This window comes from Paroedura picta, chromosome 18, assembly GCF_049243985.1.
Source record: "Paroedura picta isolate Pp20150507F chromosome 18, Ppicta_v3.0, whole genome shotgun sequence".
Taxonomy (NCBI): Eukaryota; Metazoa; Chordata; class Lepidosauria; order Squamata; family Gekkonidae; genus Paroedura; species Paroedura picta.
The window spans coordinates 611,737-633,195 of record NC_135386.1 but is presented as its reverse complement, the minus strand read 5'-3'; the positions used below and the strand labels follow the sequence as shown (position 1 = coordinate 633,195).

The following is a 21,459-nucleotide window of genomic DNA, read 5'->3' as shown; positions in this document are numbered from 1 at the left end:
CTCCTTCCATTTCAGCCAGGGGCCTGGTGGACCAGCCCTGCCGTGCAAGGGGAGAGCGGGGGCTTCTGCTTCTTCATCTGCCGCCCTTCTGTTGACTTCCCCAGCACGCCATGAACGTGATTGGGATCTTTGCGGAGGAGCAAGCGTTGGTGCTGCAGATCGTCGCTGGCGTCCTCCACTTGGGCAACATCAGCTTCAAAGAAGTGGGCAACTACGCCGCAGTGGAGAGTGAGGAGTGTAGGTACTCCAGTGGGAGGCGGACCCCTCAGACTTGGGGAGCACCGGTGATGCCGGTCAGTCCACCAGAGCCCGGCATGCTCCAGACACACGAGGGAGGAGGGCCTGCGCTGAAGGGATGAGCGCACCCTTGGACAGCTTCCTCCGGGCTTCTTGTAACAAGAGCTGGACCCCAGGAAAGGCTGCTCCGCACGCCCCGAGTGCTGCACGAGAGCAAAGCGTTGACGCCTAGAGGGGCTAATTTTGGTCTCCCTGCCTCTTTCTTGGTAGTCTTGGCTTTCCCGGCTTTCCTCCTGGGCATTGACCAGAGCCGACTGAAGGAGAAACTGACCAGCAGGCAGATGGACAGCAAGTGGGGCGGGAGATCCGAGTCCATCAACGTGACCCTCAATGTGGAGCAAGCGTGTTACACCCGTGACGCCCTGTCCAAGGCGCTTCATGCCAGGGTGTTTGATTACCTGGTGGATGTAAGTGGCCCTTCGCGGTTTCTTCCTGCCCACAGAAGTCCGGGGTAGTGATTAGTGTTTGAGCCAAGACCCAGGTTCAAATCCCTGCTAAGCTTTGAAGACTTCTGGGTCAGTAGTTCAGCTCAGCCTACTCTGCAAGGTGGTTGGAAAGGAGGAAGGGGGGGGGGAGATCTTTGGATGCCAGCCTGAATGTCTTTTTGGAGGACTTGGGCACAAGTTGAAAAGAGTGGAAGCATTAGAAGGACCAGCCATATTGCTAGATACTCTAGCCAGGAGGGAGCTCTTTAAGGCTTGCCCTTACAAAAAAACAGCTCCTTGCTGCTATCATTAGACCCATATGGATGTGAGGATTAACTGCCTGAGTCATTGGTGGGCCCACTTGTGGGCCTGAGCAGAACTAGGGCCTTCCACAAAGCAGCCTTACCTAAGGAAGCAAGCACAAAAGCCAAATCCCAGTATGGGGGGTGTTCCGGTGTAGACTGCACGCCAGCCTCAGTTTCCCCAACCAAAGTAGGGTTTTGATGTTGGGTCCACTGTTCCCTTGTGCATCTCTTCTCTCCGTCTGTTCCCCAGTCCATTAATAAAGCGATGGAAAAGGATCACGAAGAGTACAACATTGGCGTCCTGGACATCTATGGCTTTGAAATATTTCAGGTTAGGAACCGCTTGGGGGAAGGGGAGCAGAGCAATTTGTGTGCTTCAGCAGAAGGGAGGAATTCCCCTCTGCGACTCAGGGGCTCTTCTCTAGAGCTTGTGATGCAGCGAGGGCCGACACAGCGTTGTCGAGTGTGGGTTGCTGCCGGGTGTTCTCCTCCCAGGAGAAAAGGGCAAACCTGTTTTATTAATAGATCCAATTGGGTAGCTGTCTTGGTCTGAAGCGGCAGACCAAATTTAGAGCCCAGTGGCCCCTTTAAGTCCCACAAATTTCTATTCAAGGCATGAGGAAGTGGGCGTGCACACGGAAGCTCAAACCTTGAATAAAGATTTGCTGGTCTGAAAGGGGCCACTGTTCTGCTGTTTTTATTTATGTGTTTACAATATTTATTAGCTACCTTTCTTCCCGAGGGAGCTCGAGGCAGCTTGCAAACATAGGTAAAATAATAAAGTACATTAAATTGATAAAAGCAACATTTTTGGTCTTTGATTAGAAATGAGACTCACTTGGAACTCAGCCATTCCCTCAAGGCAATGCAAAATTCAAGAAGTAGAAGCTGCAGCAAGGATGGGCAATTGACTCCATGGGGATGTTTCAAAAACAGGAGTTCCCTTAGCACAGGGGTAGTCAAACTGCGGCCCTCCAGCATTCGCTGGCAGGGCCTCATGGGAATTGTAGTCCATGGACATCTGGAGGGCCGCAGTTTGTTGTGCATTGCAGAACCATCCAGTGAGGTCCGCAGCGCGAGCTCATAAAACTCCCTTGCTGAAGTCACTGGAACGGACTGCAAAACCCGCACAGGAAGCAGAGTTCGACCTGTTTGGGTTACAAAGGACCAGAAGCCCACTCTGAGCTGCTTTTCTTCTTTCCCAGAAAAACGGCTTCGAACAGTTCTGCATCAACTTTGTCAACGAGAAGCTGCAGCAGATCTTTATTGAGCTGACGCTGAAAGCGGAGCAGGTAGAAACAATCCCCCGCCAGGGGAGGGACGCTTGCCGGGGCCGGGCTGCACAAGAGCTGGCTGGGGCCGTCCTCCTTTCGAGGGAGGGGGGGGGGTGGGGCTCCAGCTGCGGGCAATAAAAATGCTGCCTTGGAAGGCAAGATCTAGAGGGAGAGCGGTCGGTCGGTCGTGGTCAGCGAAGCCAGAGGGTGGGAGTCAACACAGGGCCTCCAACACAATGACCCCGGAGCAACTCCTGCGTTGGAGCAATCTTTAGCCCATCATGTGATCTTCTTCCACCCCCACCCCCATGGATGCTGACTCACCTGTCAGAAACAGAGCACCGCAGGCCCTTACGTTGGTGCTGGCACCCTTGTCCCCGTGGAAGAACTGGTGTTTTCTCCATTTCCTCGCTGCCTTTCTTTTGGGGAGAGGGAAGGAAAAGGGATTTTCAGCATTCTTCCCCGTTGCCTGCCCTTCTGCATTCGTGCTTCTCCCCCCCGCAGCAGCTCAGCCATGCCTCCCCTCCCTGCTTTCCCCCTTTGCAGGAAGAATACGTGCAAGAGGGGATCCGCTGGACACCCATCGATTACTTCAACAACAAGGTCGTGTGCGATCTCATTGAGAACAAAGTGGTGAGTGGACACGGCCTGTCCGTCAGCTGAGGCGGGACTTCCTACGCGCAGGGGCACGCCGTGAAGTAAAGGAAAAGATGGTTCCAGTCCCAGTTGTTATATTAGTTTCGAAAGCAGAAGTAAATACGGCGCATGTACGTTCCAGTTTGTGGATCCCTTGTGCAGAGCCCTGGGCAGTTTGAGATTTCAGCTCAGGAGAGAATCTGGAAAGAACTGAGAAGACAGAACCCTTCTTGTGTGGAGGCAGGGAGCTCAGAAGGGAGATGTGCTTCCTACTTTCAGAGCCCTGACCTCACCTCCTTTGGCTTTTCTGGTTCTCCCACCTGCCCTGAAATAACACGGATTGTGTGAACAGTCTGCCTATTTAGCCCGGAAGCAGAACTGGCAAACGATGGCCAGCCTAGAGTTGTTTTTACACACACTCACACAGATGAAGTTGCACAGAGGAAAAAGGCATCATAGGCCAGTCAGCTGAAAGCAGGAACCATGCAGTCTCTGTTGATTTGAGGAGTAGGGATGGGCTCCGTTCCAAGCTTTGCCACTCTGCATTCCTCAGATGCTTTATTACCAGTGAGAGTTGCCAACTGCAGGAAGGGAGATTCCCAGAGGTTTGGGGATGGAGCTCGTGGAGTCTGGGGAGGGGAAGGAGCTCAGCAGAGATGTGAAGCCGTAGAATGGGACTTCCTAAGCAGCCATTTCCCCTCTCGTGGAGATCCCTTGCAACTCCAGGAGATCAACAGGCCGTGCCTAGAGGTTGGCAACCCTGTGACCCTCCAGCCTTCGTTGGTAAGGAAGAATGCTCGGAGATGGTTCTGTGCTCCAGGCTGGGAGACTCAAGATCCACAGAGAGCAGCCAGATGACTCTGGGCAGGACCCAGCCCCTCTCAGGGGCTCCCCTGGCATTCAGTGGCCGAGGCATTTTGTCCCTGATCACCTGGGAGGAATCCTTTGGAGGCTCGCCCCTGGGGAGTCATTTCGCAAAATTAAAACGCAATACCCAGCGGTAATTCAGGCCGCACCGAGGTTATTATGCTCTTGCTTCGCGAGGCCACCCTGGGGTTATTATGCTCCTGTTTGTCACGTTTGGGCGAATAGCTCAACACCGCCAGGTCTGAGAGAGACAGACGACCCACTGTGGGGAAAACGAGGTCTTTTGTGGCCCGTTCTTAGCGCGACTGTGAGCATGATGCATCAGCGGCCGCTCATGTTTCTGTCGGAGTTGAAGGCAAACCCTGGCCCTTCTCCGTAGGCCAGAAATACACTGACACCAAGGACAAGCGTTAAGAAGGGTTTGTTACGTGTCAGTCATTCATTTGGGGGTGGAGTTCCACCCAAATAATCTGCAGTTGTGTCTTTCTGCCCTCTGCTTCTGTTTTGCTCCTGGTGCTTCAGAATCCTCCGGGCATCATGAGCATCTTGGACGACGTTTGCGCCACGATGCACGCTGTGGGTGAGGGTGCCGACCAGACCCTGCTGCAGAAGCTGCAGATGCAGATTGGGACTCATGAGCACTTCAACAGCTGGAACCAGGGCTTCATCATTCACCACTACGCGGGAAAGGTGCGCAGCCAACCGTCTCTCTAACCAGGGCAGCCCCGCCTCTGTTCCGGGCCAATCTCAGGGGCTGCTGCTAGAAAAGGCAGCGGTGGGTCTTGGCGCTATCCTGCAGTCATTCCCCTTCTTTGCCTGGAGTGCAGCTTTTTTAGTGAGCTGGAATGGGCTACGTGTTTCCAGGGCACAAGTGGGGGTTCCAACTTGGGACTCCCAGTTACAAATCCTTCCTCTCTTGTGGCTCCCCCCTGGGTAGGAGAATCGTCGAGTTGGGGCTACCTGGAATGGAAGAAAGAGAGCAAACTCTTTCTTCTCTGTGTGGCCCCTTCCAGAACCATTTTGCCGAAACAGCGGCCTCAGAGCTTGAAACTGGTGCTTTCTTGCATGTATTGTTCAGTTAGCGATGCCCATTTTCAGAGGGAAACGGCTTCTCCCCTCCCCGCCCCATTTGCCATAAGAGCCGTATTCTGTCTGCGCCTCTAGCAATCGCTCCGCTGATCTTTGCTGCAGGTGTCCTATGACATGGACGGATTCTGCGAGAGGAACCGGGACGTTCTGTTCATGGACTTGATCGAACTCATGCAGAGCAGCGAATTGTACGTGAGACGGGCTTAAGTGGGTCCCCTTTGCCTCCCCTACATGTGCCCAGAGGCTGCACAGCTGGAGGGGGAGAGCTGCTTCTCTCGTTGCGCACCAATTAACAGCAAAGGGGTACTTCATGTGGCTGCAACGTCCGTAGGCAAGTGGGAAGGAGGAAGAGGGGATGGCTTGGAGGTGTTCCGCAGAGCCTTGCCGTGGGATACATATCTTCCAAATGAGGCCATGCCAGAGCTTTACACCAGGGCATTCCAGTGCTGGCTGTTTGGCTTTCAGCCCCTGCATTGGGAATTCCTGGCGTGGAATTTGCCCTTTTCAGCAGTGCTGTACACAGAAGTGGCGTCTGGATTGAGCCTTCCTCTACAAGCCCAAGACCTCTTTGGGTCTCGGTCTCAGCCAGTTCAGCCCCCCTCAGCATCTTCTTAGGTTTCTTGCTCCCGTGTGCATCATGTTAACATTGAACTTCATTTTCCAAGCCGTTGCCCCCTCGTCCAGCCAGCGGGCCTTTCTGCACCCCACTTTGCGGCTGAAGGAAGAGACACCTTTAGTGGGAGTCGTTGAAGCGGTCTGGCTTCTTGTTCTCTGGCAGCAAGCTGGCTGATGGATTTCTGCTTCTGCTTCTTGCAGGCCTTTTATAAAGGCTCTCTTTCCAGAAAACCTCCAAGCGGACAAGAAAGGCCGACCGACCACTGCCGGCAGCAAAATCAAGGTGCGTTCTGCTTTGGAAAAGAGGCCACTCGGGGGCTGCCATTGTGCCTCGGGGATATTCCAGGCCCAGCCCTTGAACTTCCAGCTTTGCCAAAAACAAGCAACACAGCTTTGCTTCTAAGCTCTGTGGCTCATGGCAAGCCACGCCAAAACCTGTTGAGTGACCTGGGCAGGTGTTCAGTGTCAGGGTCTTGACCTTGCACGTATCTCTCCACGGGAGACCCTTACATTTGCCGTTTCCCCTCCATGCCAACTCCAGGCCGCTCCTTCCCACCTGTGCCAGCCAAAGAGCACACCTGTAGGGTGGACCTCTGCGCCACCTGTTGAACCCTGTGGGAAAACTCCCTGCGGAACAGTCACTTTGGAGGGACAGCTGCTGTTTGCCACACGTGGCGAGCTTCCTTTTCTCCGAGAGGGGGGCCAGCAAAGCTGCTTGCCTGGCATCGGTGTTATGCGAGGTTCTCTTGGGATAGGCTGTCCGTTCTCAAGGATGGGGTGGAATGACTTGCTAATTAAAAAGGGAAGGGGGAGGAAGAGCAGGGTTCTGCAGCTGAGGGGGAGGGCAGGAATTCGCTGAGGCTCTCTGTTATCTCACCCCCTCCTGGCTTTGCAGAAACAAGCCAACGACCTTGTGGGCACCCTGATGAAGTGCACACCTCACTACATCCGCTGCATCAAGCCCAATGAAACCAAGAAGCCGCGAGACTGGGAAGAAAGCAGGTGCGAATAAGCTGGAGGAGGGAAGGGGGGGGCTGTTAGCTCTTCCAAAATCCTCTGTATGCCCCACAAGTGAGGCAGGAGGGCTCCCTAAGATAGCGCCTGACATCTGCAGTTGTCACAAGCACATTACGGTTCGCAGCCAGATACAGAGACCTTTCTCCTCCACTGGAGGCTCTTCCTCCCGAGGGAAATCACGAAAACTGCCCTGTAGTGAATTAGACTATCAATCCATCGACAGATTGGCAGCAGCCTCCCAAGATCTGGATTTGAGTGGTCTGTTTGCTCATCACAGTCCTGATCCCATGGGAAGTTCTCCTCCCTCAGCAGTGCTCTTGCACACCTCCCAGCCATTGAGATGTGCCGGAGCACTTTCCGCTGGATTATGCCCAAAACTCATCCCTTCTGTGAATAGCACGGATGCTTGAATGCACTCGTGGAATTTCTTGGTATATAGCTAGGATTATTGGGGAGGGCTAGATAAACATTTGGAGCAGGTATAAAGTTTCTACATTTTAATTGCAAAGAGAAACAGCAATTGCTAATACGTTGAGTTTAACAAAACACATGTGGAATCCCCCCCTCCCTTTCCAATGACATTTTAAGGTCTCTTCAGATTTATCTTTCATCCCCCCCCCATTTCCCCCAGATGTTCAGATTACGGTTCGTAGGACTTTTCCCAGCTGAGTGTGTTTTCATGTTCTCCTAGTACAGGATGTATTGCCCATTAGCGTGTGTTTGTGTCAGTGTGTGGTTTCTTTCTGAATCAAGACATTCCCTTTGCATTGCTCACAGGGCAGGAGGGACTTGGGGGGTGGGGGAGGAGCTGTTTTCCCAGTGGCAACGTCCCCTGCTGCACTGGAAGCTGTGCCCTCCAGTTATTTTAAGTTTTCCGACTGCCATGTCAGCCAAGCTGCTTTCTCCACCAGTACAAGACGTCCTCCAGCTCTTTGAGCAGCAGTGCATATTTTTAAAAGCATTCTGCATTCAGGTTTTCCTTCCTATTCCAAAGCCTCCTAGTGGAGCAGCAGTAACAAGAACGGGTTGTCCAGCGTCTCTTTTCCTGTTTATAGATTTTCCTCCTGGTCACATCTGGAATAATGCAAGGGTGGTGCTGGCGGGGAAACATCTTATGCCTTCCACAGCTTCGCCAGAATCCGTTGGTGTCAAACTATGTCGAACTTTGAGTGTGTGTTTTTCTTTTTGTCTGAGAAAAGGCAATTTGTGTGTGTGTGTGGGGAGGGAGTCCTTTTCTTTGCAGGCCAGAACTAGGCAAACGAAAGTCCAGATCTGTTTAATTTCAGCAGGAGTTCTGACCAGAATTTGAGACTCCTCGTAAATGTACCCAAGGGCGGTCCTAAATAAAATCCTCTTCATTTGTCTCCTAAAAGAACACGAGGGTTTGGGGCTATGGTCATAGGGCCGAAATGCAGGATTTTAACAAGGAACGAGGGAAGCTTTCTATTCCCTCGAGACACAGGTGATCCTTGAAGAGTCTCCTTTCCATCAGCAGTCTGGTTTTCTTCTGTGAAACAGCTCCGATGTATCATGGGAAGATGCCTGCCTCTCTTGGTTGCAGGATGAAGTGCTGTAATGCTCTTTCCATGAGTCTCCACCATGGTGCACGCAAAGAGCTTTAGATCCGATACGCCTCTTCTTTGCCTGGTGACGGCGCAGAACTAGAGCGGGATGATATTTTGACAGCTGGATAAACCAGCAGACCTCAACAGCCGTCTAGACCAGGGGTAGTCAAACTGCGGCCCTCCAGATGTCCATGGACTACAATTCCCAGAGGCCCCCTGCCAGCGAACGCTGGCAGGGGGCTCCTGGGAATTGTAGTCCATGGACATCTGGAGGGCCACAGGTTGACCACCCCTGGTCTAGACTTATTGTGAGTGTGTGTGTTAGCTGCTGTTAAGTCGCTTCCAACTTATGGCCACCCTGTGAACGAAGGTCCCCCCCAAACGGCCTGTCATTCTCAGCCTTGCTCTGGTCTTGCAAACGGTGGCTTCGTGGATCGAGTTAGTCCATCCCCTGCTGGGTCTTCCGCTGTCCCTGCTGCCTTCAGCTTTTCCTCCCATGATTGCTCTTTCCACTGACCTGATGTGACTAAAGCACCATCGCCTCAGCTTAGTCACTTTTAGCTTCAAGGGAGTGTTCAGGCTTCAACTATATCCTTGTAAAAGGGGGAGGGGGCTGGGGCTGACTGGTCCGTATAGGTTCAGTCTCTCATTGAAAGGATCAGGACACACGTGAAGCTCCGGAGAGTCATGGCCTGTCAGAGGAGACGAGGCTGAGGTAGAGTCAGAATACAGCAGCTTCATGTGTTCGTCTGGAAGGTTGTCCTGTTACCAGCTTAATTTGCTTTTGCCTTTTGCCTTTCCTGTAGAGCCTCTTGTGATCGGTGCATCCTCCCCCTTTCCCTCCTTTGTATGGATATTTTGAGAGTAGCTCTTGTTCCCGCCTTCCAGTCCTCAGTCCGTCCCCACTCCAGACGTCACCAAAACATCCTTAACCCCCCACTGTGTCCCCACAGGGTGAAACACCAAGTGGAGTATCTTGGGCTCAAAGAGAACATTCGAGTACGGAGAGCGGGCTACGCCTACCGGCGAGTGTTCCAGAAATTCCTGCAGAGGTAACCGGCTTCCAAGCGTCGTCGTTTCCTTCCTTCAAGTGGTTATCATGTGGGCAAGGGAAGTCATTAAGCCCTGAAGAGGCTCCCTGGAGCTTTTTCTCTCTCTAGAAGGCTGACAGGAGCCTGTCGAGGGGCAGATGGGTTTCAATCCGTGTTCTTGCTTCCTTCTTAGCCAACACAGAGGGGCAGCTTTCAAGCACCGCCACAGTGGGTGGGTTGGCCCCTCAACTCCCACCACTGTTACAGTCAGTCTGAACTCCGCCTGTGCACATGAACAGGGCTGCCCACTGAATTTGGGTGTGTGCTTTCCCCCTTAAAGTCATGTACGTTAAAAAATGCATCCATCACCTTAAAATTCATCCATTACCTTACAAACGTCTGAGGGCCAGTCTGGTGTACTGGATAGGAGGAGTGGACTCTGATCTGGAGAGCTAAGTGTGATTCCTCACTCCTCCTCCACCTGCGGCCAGCGGGGTACCCTTGGGCCAGCCCCAGTTCTCTCAGAGCTTTCTCAGCCCTACCTACCTCACAAGAGTCCTCTTGTGTGGAAAGCAATTTTAAGTCACTCCCTAAAGAAAAGAAAAGTGGGGTATAAAACCCTTCCCTTCCTCTACTCCTTCTCTGGGGATTATTGCACCGACTTTTTAAACTCACTCTGAACTTGCTGTATTAAAAAAAAAAAGTTTGACAAGTTTCCAAAGTGCAGTTGTGTTGAATGCAATGATGACATATTCCGTTGTTCCACCACTCTAGAAATGTGCCCTCTCTTCTGCCTTCCTTGGCTGCACAGAGCTCTCCAAGCGAGAAGGCCAGAGACCCAAGCTCCATATGTGTGCCATCTGCTTTCAGCATTCTTCCCAAGGATAATTGGCTCATTCCTTCCTATTTTGTCTGCACACTGAAATTCCTCTCCTACCATTTCAGCAGGACTCCTCCCTTCTAGCACCTGGGAAGGGTAGAAGGCGGTGCGTTTAATTAAGAAGCTACAGCAAGCTGTCGAGGAGGGAGGAAGAGCTAAATGCCACCCCCTCCCAGAATTGTGAAGTCAGTCTCTCTGGGTTCCTTGACACTGCGAGCAGACTGTTCACTCACCAAACAGCCTGGAGGAGTGAAAAGGTCCAGACTCACACTGCTTAGCGTGCAAAACCTGGCAAGATCAGGTTAGACCATCCTGGTCTAGTCAGCCCCTATTATTTTTAGTGCTTCTTAACGAGATACTTCTGTCTTCTGCTCTCATAGTCCTTTTTTGAAGGTGACTTGATGTTCAGTGGTGCTCTTTAATGGACCACTTGTGTGGGCTGGAGGGGCTGTGAATAGACTGGGTTTTCTTGTCCTTGACTGGAATTTCCCAACAGCTCCTCTTTCATAAATGCTGCGGTGCCAAAGGATGCGATTCACTGTGGCAGGATCCCAGCCCTGTTCTTCTGGCGTGGGACACAAGAAACCTTAGTAGGGTCATTTCTGTCCTTCTTCCAAGGTACGCCATCCTGACCAAAGCCACCTGGCCTTCCTGGAAAGGGGAGGAGAAACAAGGAGTCCTCCACTTGCTCCACTCGGTCAACGTGGATCCTGACCAGTACCAGCTGGGAAGGACAAAAATCTTCATCAAAGCTCCAGAGTCAGTAAGTCCAATGGCAAAGCTTCACCTCTTAGCACACGCTCTCCAAAGACTGCCTCAGCTGAAGAGCTGGATTCAAATCCGGAAGCATCTTAAGAGTCCAGCAAGATTTGCAGGGCTAAAACTTTTCCAATGCCAAGGCTCCTTTTTTCAGATCGTGCTCATCTTTAAGGTGCTACTAGACTCAGTTCTAGCTCTTCTACTGTAGACCAACCCAGTTACCCTGGCTTGGCTCAGGGTTAATTCAGGGAATTAAGGTGGAAGCAATTGCCACTCACACAGATCCCTGTTCCAACTATCTGTAGCTTGCTGGAGGTGTTGAGAAATCTCCACGGTGAAATCCGTAGTCCTGTCATACAGTGACCGCTTCCATGGTTCCTTGGGGAGAGCAAGGAGTTCTAAGGCCATAGTAGTGCAGATGTGCCCTCCCTGTTCATTTAAGGGCCAGTCTCAGGGCAGCCCTGTCTGTTTGCAGAGCAGGACCCAGCCTTGGAAATGCGTCACCCTCCTTCCCCGACTAACGTAGGAGCTCAGGTTCCTCAGGCCGGCCCCCAGTTTGCATCTGCGCTGCGTCTGCAGTGGATCAAAGCGTTCTGGGATATCAGTTGCATCTCTTGTTTGGGAGGGCTGAGTGCCGCACGAGAGACTTGTTTTCATGACCTCTCTTTCCCCCACAGCCTTTCTTATAATCGTTCAGATGTGTTTGTTTTGGAAGGGAAGGCTGGGTTTTCTGGCGTGGCTCTAATTGCATCAGACCTGGTTGCTGCGCTTTGATAGAGGCACTGCAATCAGCTCTACTGCTGGGAGGAAACGGCACCCGCTCCACAGTGTTGCTGGGAGCTACTGGTTTATCCCGCCGCTCCCTCCCCCAGCTAGGAGAAGGGGAGGCAGGCGCATGATTTCGGGAAGAGGGAGTGGGCTGGAAACAGTAATCCCCTCACATCTTGCTGGCAAATTCCACCGTGGACAGAAGCAGAGTTAAGTCTGGTAGTACAGAAAAAGCCTTGTGAACATGAAGGTGGACAGAGTGGACACAACTTGAGTTTTTCCTGGTTAACTGGAGCTTGCCCTTATATGCATTCCAAGCCATGCTCATTTTCTGTCCCCCAGCATTTCTCTCCCGCTTTAATCAAGCGGATCACAATGTACGTTTGGACCTCTGCAAATTTTCTTTGCAATACCCCTCTCACCGTCTGACCAAAACACAGACGCTACTGGATTGGAATCTCGCAATCCCTACTCGTATCTGACAAAGGCAGTGTTGACTCTCAAAAGCCAACGCCTCGAACATCTTGGTCTCTGACTCCAGGCTGGCCATTCCCTGCTTGTCTGACCAAGGGAGTTCTGATCTCGAAAGCTCACATCCCAACAGAATCTTGTTGGTCTCTTGGGTTCTTCTGCAGACCGACACGGCTCCCCTCTCGAAGCCAGGATAAGCGTGGAATGTTTACTTTTTTAATTTCAGGAACTCCTGCCCTGCCTTTGTCTTTTTTGTAAGTCTTCAGGGTAGAGTACCAAAATTTTAAAGAAGAAGCCATATAAATAGCAATCCCCCTGACAGTATAAAAAGCAAGCCAGTAGAAGAGCTGGCAAACTCAGCCCAGTCGATCAGAACATCGAGCAGATGCTGGGCTCCTCTCCCAGCCACGATTGTTCTCCCTTCCTCTCGCGCAGTTTGGAAGCAGACGTGAAGCTAGCAAGGCAGGCAAGGCCCATCTGAACTTCCAGAGGAGCTGTCTTTCGTTCAGGAAGTCCCAAAATATCCCCCGCTTAATCACAGGCTGGTTCATTGAAGGCGTGCTTCTTGAAGGTGAAACCTTGGCGATTGTCTGTGGAGCTTCCTGAGCGAAATTCAGGCCTGGCATTTTCTGCATTTGTGCTCTAATAGCTACTTTCCAGAAAGTTCGGCTAGAGCTGGCCAGAGAATGGAAATCCAGGCGGTGCTGCCCTGCGCACATGGCTTAATATGGGCATGACCCACCCCGCTGTTCTTCCTTGTGCAAACCAGGCTGAAACCGACATGGGTTGTGAAAGGGTCTTGAGCACCATGCTTGGGCTCCTTGATCTCCGTCTTAGAAATGCCCAGCCTGGGCCGCATGATGGGAAGGCCTTTCCCTGGTGACACTGGTGCCTTTTCGTTCTTGCATCTCCTCTGGAAGATGTCCCTCTTCAGGGTTATGGGGAGCGACCTGAGGAAGGGAATTCCAAAACTGGGCCCACAGCTCTTTAGATCCCCTTCTTGCCTGCAGAGTCCAAAGCGGTTGGCATCTGCGGGAGATCACCGGGGGACTTTGCCATATCACCTTCCTCTGGTTCAGGCCCCGTTTTTGAAATTTGGGACATGACAGTCCTCTTCAAGGAGGTGCTCTCCGTTGAGTCAGTGGTTGCCTCCGCTCAGAGTCCATTGAAGAGGCTCCCCTTCTAGCCAGAGGGAGAAAAATCCCCAAACCAGTTGCTCATCTGTCTTGACCCAATCCTCGCATCCCTGTGAACCCCTCCTCTCAGCCCCTTTTGGAAATTAGATTCTGTACTGTTTCTAAATTGCCACAGGCTGTTTTGGTGTGCCGTTTCCGGCATGGTGGAAAGGCAACAAACCAAAGGATGATGTCCACAATTCTTCTTTATCCCGCAATACATGTCTGCCTCTTTTTAACCCGCCGAGTTGCGTTTGTTTGGTTTCAGTTGTTCCTGCTGGAAGAGATGCGGGAGCGGAAATACGACGGCTATGCACGGGCCATCCAGAAGGTGTGGCGGAAATACGTGGCCAGGAAGAAATACGTCCAGATGAGAGAAGAAGGTACATGGTGACAGCTGGCCTCTCCTCTCAGAGGCATAAATGGCCCTGGTGCAGTTGAGACTGGAGACAGAGGATGGTGTCTGGGGCTTGGATGAAGTTTCTCCGTGCCAAGGGATGCCTCTCTTCTGTCTTGCTGAGAAGGTCTGTTTCTAGCCAAGGCAAGCACACCCCTTTCCACCTTCCGAAATGCCAGCAGAGGTCTTCTTATGGGGATTCCTTCTGGCTTGGAAAACAAACTGTTCCCCAGACAAAAGAAGCCTGTGAGCTTGTGGGTTAGCGAGGATGGGTCGGTGCCTGCTTAATGCTCATCCCTCCCTCCGTTTTCCTGTTCAGATGCCTCCCCCTCTCTCTGCCAACTGCTTTCCAACCCACCCATGCGAGGTTTTGTGCCTCTGTGTGTGTCTTCGGTTTGGCCCCCGGCAAATGTCAGCAAAGGTCATTTAGGAACGTTCTGTTTCCCTCCAAAGCCTCTGATCTGCTGCTGAACAAGAAGGAGAGGAGGCGAAACAGCATCAACCGGAACTTTGTGGGGGACTACATCGGCATGGAGGACCACCCGGAGCTGCGCCAGTTCGTGGGCAAGCGGGAGAAGATCGACTTCGCCGACAAGGTCACCAAGTACGACCGGCGGTTTAAGGTACGGATTGGAGCGGGAGATCTCAGTCCATGGGCGGCACGACGGGGAGGAGGCCCCACTTGTCCAGCATACTCCTTGGGGAAGTGCTGGCATGGCACGGCACAGCCCTTGTTCATCCACCACTCGGGATCCCAGATCAGACGGGCTCTGGTTCCTGCTGGTGGTGCCAGCACAACCATCCAGCGACCTGTTGTCTTTCCAGGGTATCAAGCGAGACCTCATCTTGTCTCCCAAGTGTGTGTACCTGATTGGCCGGGAAAAGGTGAAGCAGGGCCCAGACCGAGGCCTTGTGAAGGAGGTGCTGAAGAGGAGGATCGAGGTCGAGAGGATCCTGTCCGTCTCTTTAAGGTCCGTGCTTCGGAAGGGCGAGAGGGGAGGAGGGCTGGGGCAGAGGGAAGGGGCAGAATTCCTGGCTGCAAAGGCTAGCCTGCCTTTAGGCCTCGCTTTCTCCGCTCTCCTCTTGAGCATTCCTTTCAGCAAAAATACCTTCTGGGCAGATTTCATGTTGCCGTGCCTGTTTGGGGCTGGGGGCTCAGGGGCAATTGGTGGTGGAAAGTGCCATCAACTTGCAGCTGGTTCTTGGCAATCCTGTAGGGGTTCCAAGGTAAGAAATGCTCAGAGGTGGGTTGCTAATGCCGGCCTCTGCATCATCACGACCCCCATCTTCCTTGGGGGTCTCTCTTCCAAGCACTCACCGGGGCTGGCCCTGCTGTGCTCCTGAGATCCAGTGAGGTCCGGGGCAGGGGCAGTGAAGGCATAAGTAATCCATGTTAAACAATCTGACCTTGCTTAGAAGTCGATGCTCCTTGCTGGATCGGGCCAAGTTTTGCCTGCAGCCGTGTTCTTTGCAGGGACCGCAGCGACCATGCAGTGTTCAGAGGCCTAGCAGAAACCGCCTGTGGCACGCAGGAGGCAGGGGCTGTGGCCCAGTGGGGGAGCTCGTGGGTCAGCATGCTTGAGGGCCCAGGCTCTGTTGCCACCACAAGAGTAGGAGAGCAGACCACAGCTGAAGTGCCACAGGGTTTTCTACAGACGGGAGCCACGTTGAGAACTTCTCATGGCCTTATCTGTTTCCACAGCACCATGCAGGACGACCTCTTTGTTCTCCACGAGCAAGAATACGACAGCCTCCTGGAGTGCATCTTCAAAACAGAGTTCCTGAGCCTTTTGTCAAAGCGCTACGAGGAGAAAACGCAAAGGAGGCTGCCTCTGAAATTCACCAATACGTGAGTGATGCATCAGTATTTGGCTGCCTGTCTTTGAAGACTCACGCATCCCAAGAGATCTATCGAGCAGGGGGCCCAGAGAGGCCAAAGTGCCTATCAGCACCTTCCCTGGAGCCCACCAAGGGCCTTCACAGCCTGGAAAACTCTGCCCACTGCTTGCCAAGTGAGCAACTTCCCTTGTGTGTGATCGCCACATTTTTCCTGGTCTTGCATTAGGCTTGAAGTGAAGCTGAAAAAGGAGACTTGGGGGCCATGGAGTGCCGGAGGGTCTCGCCAAGTGCAGTTCGGCCCAGGCCAGGGAGACGTGGCTGTCCTCAAACCTAGCAATAAAGTGCTGCAGGTCAGCATTGGGCCAGGACTTCCCAAAAACTCTCGTAAGTATGGAGCTGTCTAAAGCTGCGTAGAGCAACAGCTGCAGCCTCCAACCGGAGCCTGTTACTTGACAGAGGCTGGCAGCGTGACCAAGTTTCCCATGTTCCAATTCAGGGCCCACCAGACGAAACTTGACCCAAAACAGAGGCAGCTCCAACAGGACTCCAGGTCACAATTACCCTTCCAGAGCTGCACCGCCTCCCCCTGGTGAGCATCCGGAATTCCTTCTCTGGGCTGCCTGGGGGTGGGGCGATGGGTAAAGACGGTTCCCGGCTCTGATCCAGGAGGGCTCGTTCTTTTGTGCAGCTGGAACAGTGTCCTTGGGAGACAAGCTCATGCCAACAGCAGGCTCAAGAACGGCAGGAGCATCTAGGAGGAGTGGTCTCTCCCTAAACAGAAGGTGTGCCGTCCCGAGAGCTCATGCCGTGTGTTGCTTCTAGGTCTTCATCAGAACGGGGTGATCAAGGCCCCGCCGCTTGTCCTGCACCCTCAAGGCTCCGCAGGCCACCGAGCCAGCCAAGGGAGCTTATACACAAGCATGGCGTGTCCACCGCTGCCACAGCTCTCTGGGGGATCAGGCAGGATTTCCCAGCAGCCAGACAGCCTGGACTTCCTCAGGGTGCCGGAACAAGGTGCTGCTGGGTAAGGGTTGCACTGTGTGTATTCTGTGTAGATGGGAGTTTATTCGAAGGGTATTGGGCTGAAAGACTTTTAAGCAGCCATCGTCTTTTGACTGGCTGCCTCTTGCCGTTGGATCGGTGAAGTTACCTTGTTCTTGAACGCATGAAGATGCCGCGTGCTGAATCAGATCATCTCGTCTACTCAGGCTGACAGCAGTTCTCTCCAGGATCTCAGGCTGCAGTCTTTCCCAGCCCCTCCTGCCTGGTCCTTTTAACGGGAAATTGCACCTGGGCCCTTCTGTGTGCCAAGCAGAGGCTGTTCCATGGAGCCAGGGTCCCTCCCAAACTTTCTGAACTCCAGTCTCTTGAAAGTGCCCCGTTGTGCTTCTTGATCCAGATTTATGCTCCTGTTCTGCAGAATGGCACAAGGCGACTTTTCGACAGACTGGACATTGTGCCAGGCCCAGCAGCTTGGATCTGTCGGTGCAGCCGCTGACTGTGTGTCACGCTCCAAGACAAACATACCAAGTCTGGCTTCGTGGGGGCAAATAAGTTCGCAGTCATTTCAGGACTGTGTCTCCACAAAACTTCCTCTGACTTTGCTGTCGTGAGAGCCTTTTCCTCATTTTAAAGCACTTTTATGGTCCTCGGTTTTATCATTAATTCACCTTTAAGACTGGGAAGTACTTTGCAGGCTGCTGAAAGGGATAAGCCTCCTTTGGGGTGGCTTGCACTTCGCAATGACCTTTCAAGGGGATCAGCAGCTACTAGGCAGAAAAGTGTGGCTGAGGATTAATGGGCATGTTTAAACCAATGAGTCTTGGTCTCAGTCATGTCTATTTAATTTCATCTCAGCCCCACCTTTCTCTCCAGTGGGGACCCAGAGAGGCTTACCTCATTCTCCTCTTCCCCATTTTATCCTCACAACAACTCTGTGAGGTAGGTTAGGCTGAGAATACGTGACTGGCCCACGGTCACCCAGCTGCCGCATTCAGATCACGTGACGCTGTGGCCACTGCACTGTTCTAAGCAGTCCCTGGCATACCGAAAAAGAGAGCTGTTTTTAGAGCACACCGACTCTCCCATCACAAATCAATGCTGTCACCTGAAGCTTAGAAACACAAGTCGGGATTTCTTAAAGGTTCTGGAAAGAGTAACACAACCTGTGGCACCCCCTGCTGGCTGCCAGGTGCTTCCTCTTGCAAAGACCGCAGGACAGAAGAATCCTACCAGATCTCCTCGGCAGCTCCTGGGGCCAAAGCCTTGTTTTCTGGTGTGCCCCTGACTGGCTATATGCAGATTTTGTAAAATGTTGCTTTGGCAGCAGCTCCCAGCTTAGAACAAGAATCGCCACGGCGTGACAGGAAGGAAGCTCTGGCAGCCATTGGGTGGTTGGCTCCGCCTCCTGTGGCAGCCATAATGTCCCTGGGTCAGAAGAGCAAAAATAAAGCCGTTGGTCCTCAGAGCCTGTGTATTGTGCAGCCTGGCCTTGACCCTCCCCAGTTTCTTAATCCTCTTTCTTGCCAGAGTCCAACCGGAGATTGGAAAATTGCAAACGTTCCCAAGGGGAGCTATTGTCTTGAGTTGCTTGCAGAAAGGGCAGAATAAAGATGGAGGGGCTTATGAGGCTTCCTTGTAGGGAGGGGTCCAGGTACGACAGTGAACCAAGTCTGGTCTTGGGGATGCCACACCATGATGATTTTCACGCCTGTCTCCCTAGAGCTCGCAGGCAGACGACAAGCCGACCCACACCTGCGGGGGGCAGGCCAAAGCCACAACCAAAGCCCAAGCCTCAGGTACCCCAGTGCAGGGCGCTGTACGCCTACGATGCTCAGGACACAGACGAACTCAGCTTCAACGCCAATGACGTCATCGACATCCTCAAAGAAGGTAAGGGCGTCTCCTGGGCCGCTGCGTCTCCTACTGCTCCGCGAGCACAAAGCTGACAAGCGTGCCCTCCTCCCCGTGCCTTGGCTGCTTCTGCCTCATGGGATAATTGATGACGGTCATGGATCAGCTGAGTACAACATACATCTGTAGAATGGTTGTAAGGTTGGGAATGCATTCTTTCATTATTAAGAGGGATAAAAACACAAATACGTGACACTAAAAATGCATTCCGGCTGAGAAGACAGGAGTCACGGGAAAAGGCAACTGTAGCAGGAAAATCGGAAGGCAGCAGGGAAAGAGGAAGACCCTGCATGAGAGAGGTTGACTCAGCCAAGGAGGCTGTGCCCCTCAGTTTGCAAGGCCTGAGCGAGGCTGTTGAGGATGGGAGGTTCGGAGCTCAGTAATTCACGGGGTCGTCATAAGTCGGACACCACTTGACAGCACTTAACACCTACATGCAACTCCACAGTACACTTTGGGCTCACTGGGGAAAGTGCAAAGGGAAAGTCATAGCTGGCAGAACACAAGGGAGCCTTGGTCAACTGCTGCCGTGCCCACAGCCATTTCTCTGTCCCTTGGCTTTCCCGTTTCTTTCTAACACGTGATTTTTGCTTCCTCGCAGATCCCTCCGGCTGGTGGACAGGCAGGTTAAGAGGGAAGCAGGGCCTGTTCCCCAACAATTATGTGGCGAAGGTGTGACATTGCTGGCCAAGAGACCCTTCCTGAACACCAAAGAAGTTGGCCGTGCTGCTTTCCCGCTGCCGTCGACTTGGAAAACGTGGCTTCCACGCAGGATCTCCGTGACATTAGAAGGAAAACCAGGGGGGCGGTTGCTGTTTACACTCCACCTGGCCAAAGCACATCTCCAAAAATCAACTTATTTATTTTTTTATTTAACCCTTTAATTTCCTCACGAAGGAAGAGCAGGCCTTGAGTCCGGTTCTCTGGCCCTCTGCAGCAGCCAGAGGATGGAAGTGCTCCACTGGACAAGTGCCTTCCGTGGCCCTGGGGGTCTCTTCTCCCCCCCCCCTGCCTCTGAGGGCAGCAGAGGCTCATTCCTCGGGTAGGAACACTGCAGAGCTGCCCAGTAGTAATAAGTTATGCTGCTACCTGCTTAAGTAGGGTTTTTTCCTCTTACGTGGAATCCTGTCATTTTGCCCCTCCTAAACATTGTTCTTTAAAGCAGACCTGATTCTAGTTTGCTTGGGAGAGGATGGCAATTCCCAGAAGGCACTGCAACCAAAGGAGACAGTATAGGATGCCGTAACTCATGGGCATGGACTGTTTGAGAGATGGCTGGCCCATGCTGGTTTGTGTTATTGCTGTACCTGTTCAAAGAGGGGGGGGGATGCTCTGCCCCCTGGAAGGAAGCTGTACTTCAGAGCAGGTTATAGAAATTTAAAATACCAAAATTAAGTGACAAACTGTATGAATGTATAGGACAGTAGCCCACTGTACTTAACCGTAAAGGAAGCTTGATTTTAGCATGGGGGGTGGGGGGGGGAAACCAGGTACTTCTACATATGCACTATCGCTCAGGGGACAGAGACAGTGTTAATACAGCTTTTGAGCCCAGCAGCTTTCCGCACCAGCCAAGAGCTGGGCTTGATGAGCGGGATTGTCTGCCCATGGCCATTACTCACCAACTCCGTCAATAAAGAGAGACCTTGAGGGGCCTTTTGGATGTGTGCGTTCGGTTCTTTAAGTGAAAGCCTGAGGCATGCCTGCTGTGTGAGGAATCAGGGCCACGGATCAGGAGCTCGTGAGCCATCTAGCTCGCCTCCCCTTTCTCGAGAGGAGAGGTAAGATAACTTTTTAAAAAATTCAGCCAATACCCATTGTAAGAGGATTTCATTTAAATTAGTCTGACCGTAGTTCATTCTAGGTTTATGGGCCTTTAGCCGGGAAAATATCATCGGGGCATCTCGGTTACGAAGGCAGACTTCCTGCACTTTGCCAGCCTCATGTTGCCCAGACTTTCAAAGGAATCATACGCTCCACTCTTCTAGCCCGATCGACTACTAGACAACCCACAAAATTAGCCACTGGACAGAACAAGGGAACAAGCACCTCGGTACTTACCCACAAACAGCCCCCTCCAGCAGGAGACGCCTTGCTGTAGTTCAGGCATGGAATGTTGCGGCTTAAAAGAGCCCGGTGGGTCCATCTCGCTCTCCCCTACTTGGATAACCCCACCCCGCCTGAGAAGCTTCTTCTGGGACTCCCTTCCCCTGCCAGGAGGGAACCACGCAGGGGAGACCAAGGGCATCTGCAGGCGGCTTGGTGAACGAAAAAGAGCCTGGGAAAGAGGTTTTCCACAAGTGCTTTATTATTGACCACACAGATACAGACGTTTAAATTAAGAGCATGCCCTTCATGCCTTCCTTTAAAAGCCCCCTCGGGGCCGCCTCCCCCCCCCCCCCCCCGATCACGTCAGCAGCCTCAGTTCCCCCAGCAGGGGCGCAGCAAGGCCCCTGAGGGTGGGGTCGTTCAGCTGAGGGACGGTGCTGATCCTCAAGAACTTGCTGCTGGAGTACTTGGCCTTGACTGCCTGCCAGGAAAGACAACGTCAAGGTACTCGCAGTCCGCTGTTGGGTGAGTCGGGCCTCCCATCGTACCAGTTAACTGTGGTGTGGAAGGGCTCTCTCCTGAAGGCCGGGCTGGCCAGTAAGATCTTAGCCACGAGGGCTCATTCCCCTCCAACCAGACAAATTCTGACCTCAGGGCTGCTTCTGGTGTTCAAGAGCTAGGCTGGCCTCTGTGCTGTTTGTTCTGGGACTCTCCCACCCAGAGCAGCTCTCCTAAGAGCAGAACTACCGCCAACAGTAGCTGGTGTCGGGCAGAAGGCAAACAGATACTTACAGTGTATTTGGTTAGATTCCTGTTCACTCTGACTACATTTTTGGCCATATGACTCATGACCAGGGTCAGGCTGTCTTCTTCGTAGGTAGTGTAGTGGCGCAGCTTTGGGTCCTGAAGGAAGGAACTGACTGTCAAAAGCTCGGAAGGAACCGTCTCCTGCCTGGTCATGCTTGGCTGCTGTCAGAGCTGGGTCACTTTCAGGCTGTCGCCAATAAAATGCTGGCATGCGGCCATAGCAGAAAAAGAACCTTGGTGAACCTGCCCCCGAGACAAACTTGTAACTCGTTTTGGGTAT

The 21,459-nt window shown here is 52.7% G+C and overlaps 2 protein-coding genes across 4 annotated transcripts in view; one reads left to right on the top strand and one right to left on the bottom strand.

Moving 5' to 3' along the window:
- MYO1E (myosin IE) overlaps positions 1 to 19,978 on the top strand; it is a 46,573-nt gene extending 26,595 nt beyond the window's left edge. Inside the window, exons 9-28 of one of the 2 annotated variants that reach the window (XM_077317927.1) lie at positions 105 to 237; positions 508 to 704; positions 1,278 to 1,358; positions 2,233 to 2,319; positions 2,848 to 2,934; positions 4,327 to 4,494; positions 4,996 to 5,081; positions 5,710 to 5,791; positions 6,404 to 6,510; positions 9,044 to 9,142; positions 10,620 to 10,764; positions 13,443 to 13,557; positions 14,025 to 14,194; positions 14,397 to 14,542; positions 15,274 to 15,420; positions 15,637 to 15,794; positions 15,907 to 15,999; positions 16,233 to 16,434; positions 18,133 to 18,302; positions 18,925 to 19,978. In XM_077317927.1, coding sequence (XP_077174042.1) covers positions 105 to 237; positions 508 to 704; positions 1,278 to 1,358; positions 2,233 to 2,319; positions 2,848 to 2,934; positions 4,327 to 4,494; positions 4,996 to 5,081; positions 5,710 to 5,791; positions 6,404 to 6,510; positions 9,044 to 9,142; positions 10,620 to 10,764; positions 13,443 to 13,557; positions 14,025 to 14,194; positions 14,397 to 14,542; positions 15,274 to 15,420; positions 15,637 to 15,794; positions 15,907 to 15,999; positions 16,233 to 16,434; positions 18,133 to 18,302; positions 18,925 to 19,001 — 2,550 coding nt within the window. In that variant the 3' untranslated portion in view covers positions 19,002 to 19,978. The remainder of the gene's footprint in view (positions 1 to 104; positions 238 to 507; positions 705 to 1,277; positions 1,359 to 2,232; positions 2,320 to 2,847; positions 2,935 to 4,326; positions 4,495 to 4,995; positions 5,082 to 5,709; positions 5,792 to 6,403; positions 6,511 to 9,043; positions 9,143 to 10,619; positions 10,765 to 13,442; positions 13,558 to 14,024; positions 14,195 to 14,396; positions 14,543 to 15,273; positions 15,421 to 15,636; positions 15,795 to 15,906; positions 16,000 to 16,232; positions 16,435 to 18,132; positions 18,303 to 18,924) is intronic. The other variant, XM_077317928.1, reaches the window with a different exon arrangement.
- CCNB2 (cyclin B2) overlaps positions 1 to 21,459 on the bottom strand; it is a 39,316-nt gene that overhangs the window by 13,275 nt on the left and 4,582 nt on the right. The window contains exons 8-9 of one of the 2 annotated variants that reach the window (XM_077317973.1): positions 21,165 to 21,275; positions 20,721 to 20,853 (exon numbers count right to left, since the gene is read on the bottom strand). In XM_077317973.1, the coding sequence (XP_077174088.1) occupies positions 20,731 to 20,853; positions 21,165 to 21,275 (234 nt within the window). In that variant the 3' untranslated portion in view covers positions 20,721 to 20,730. Of the gene's footprint in view, positions 1 to 20,720; positions 20,854 to 21,164; positions 21,276 to 21,459 lie in introns of those variants that run through there. The other variant, XM_077317974.1, reaches the window with a different exon arrangement.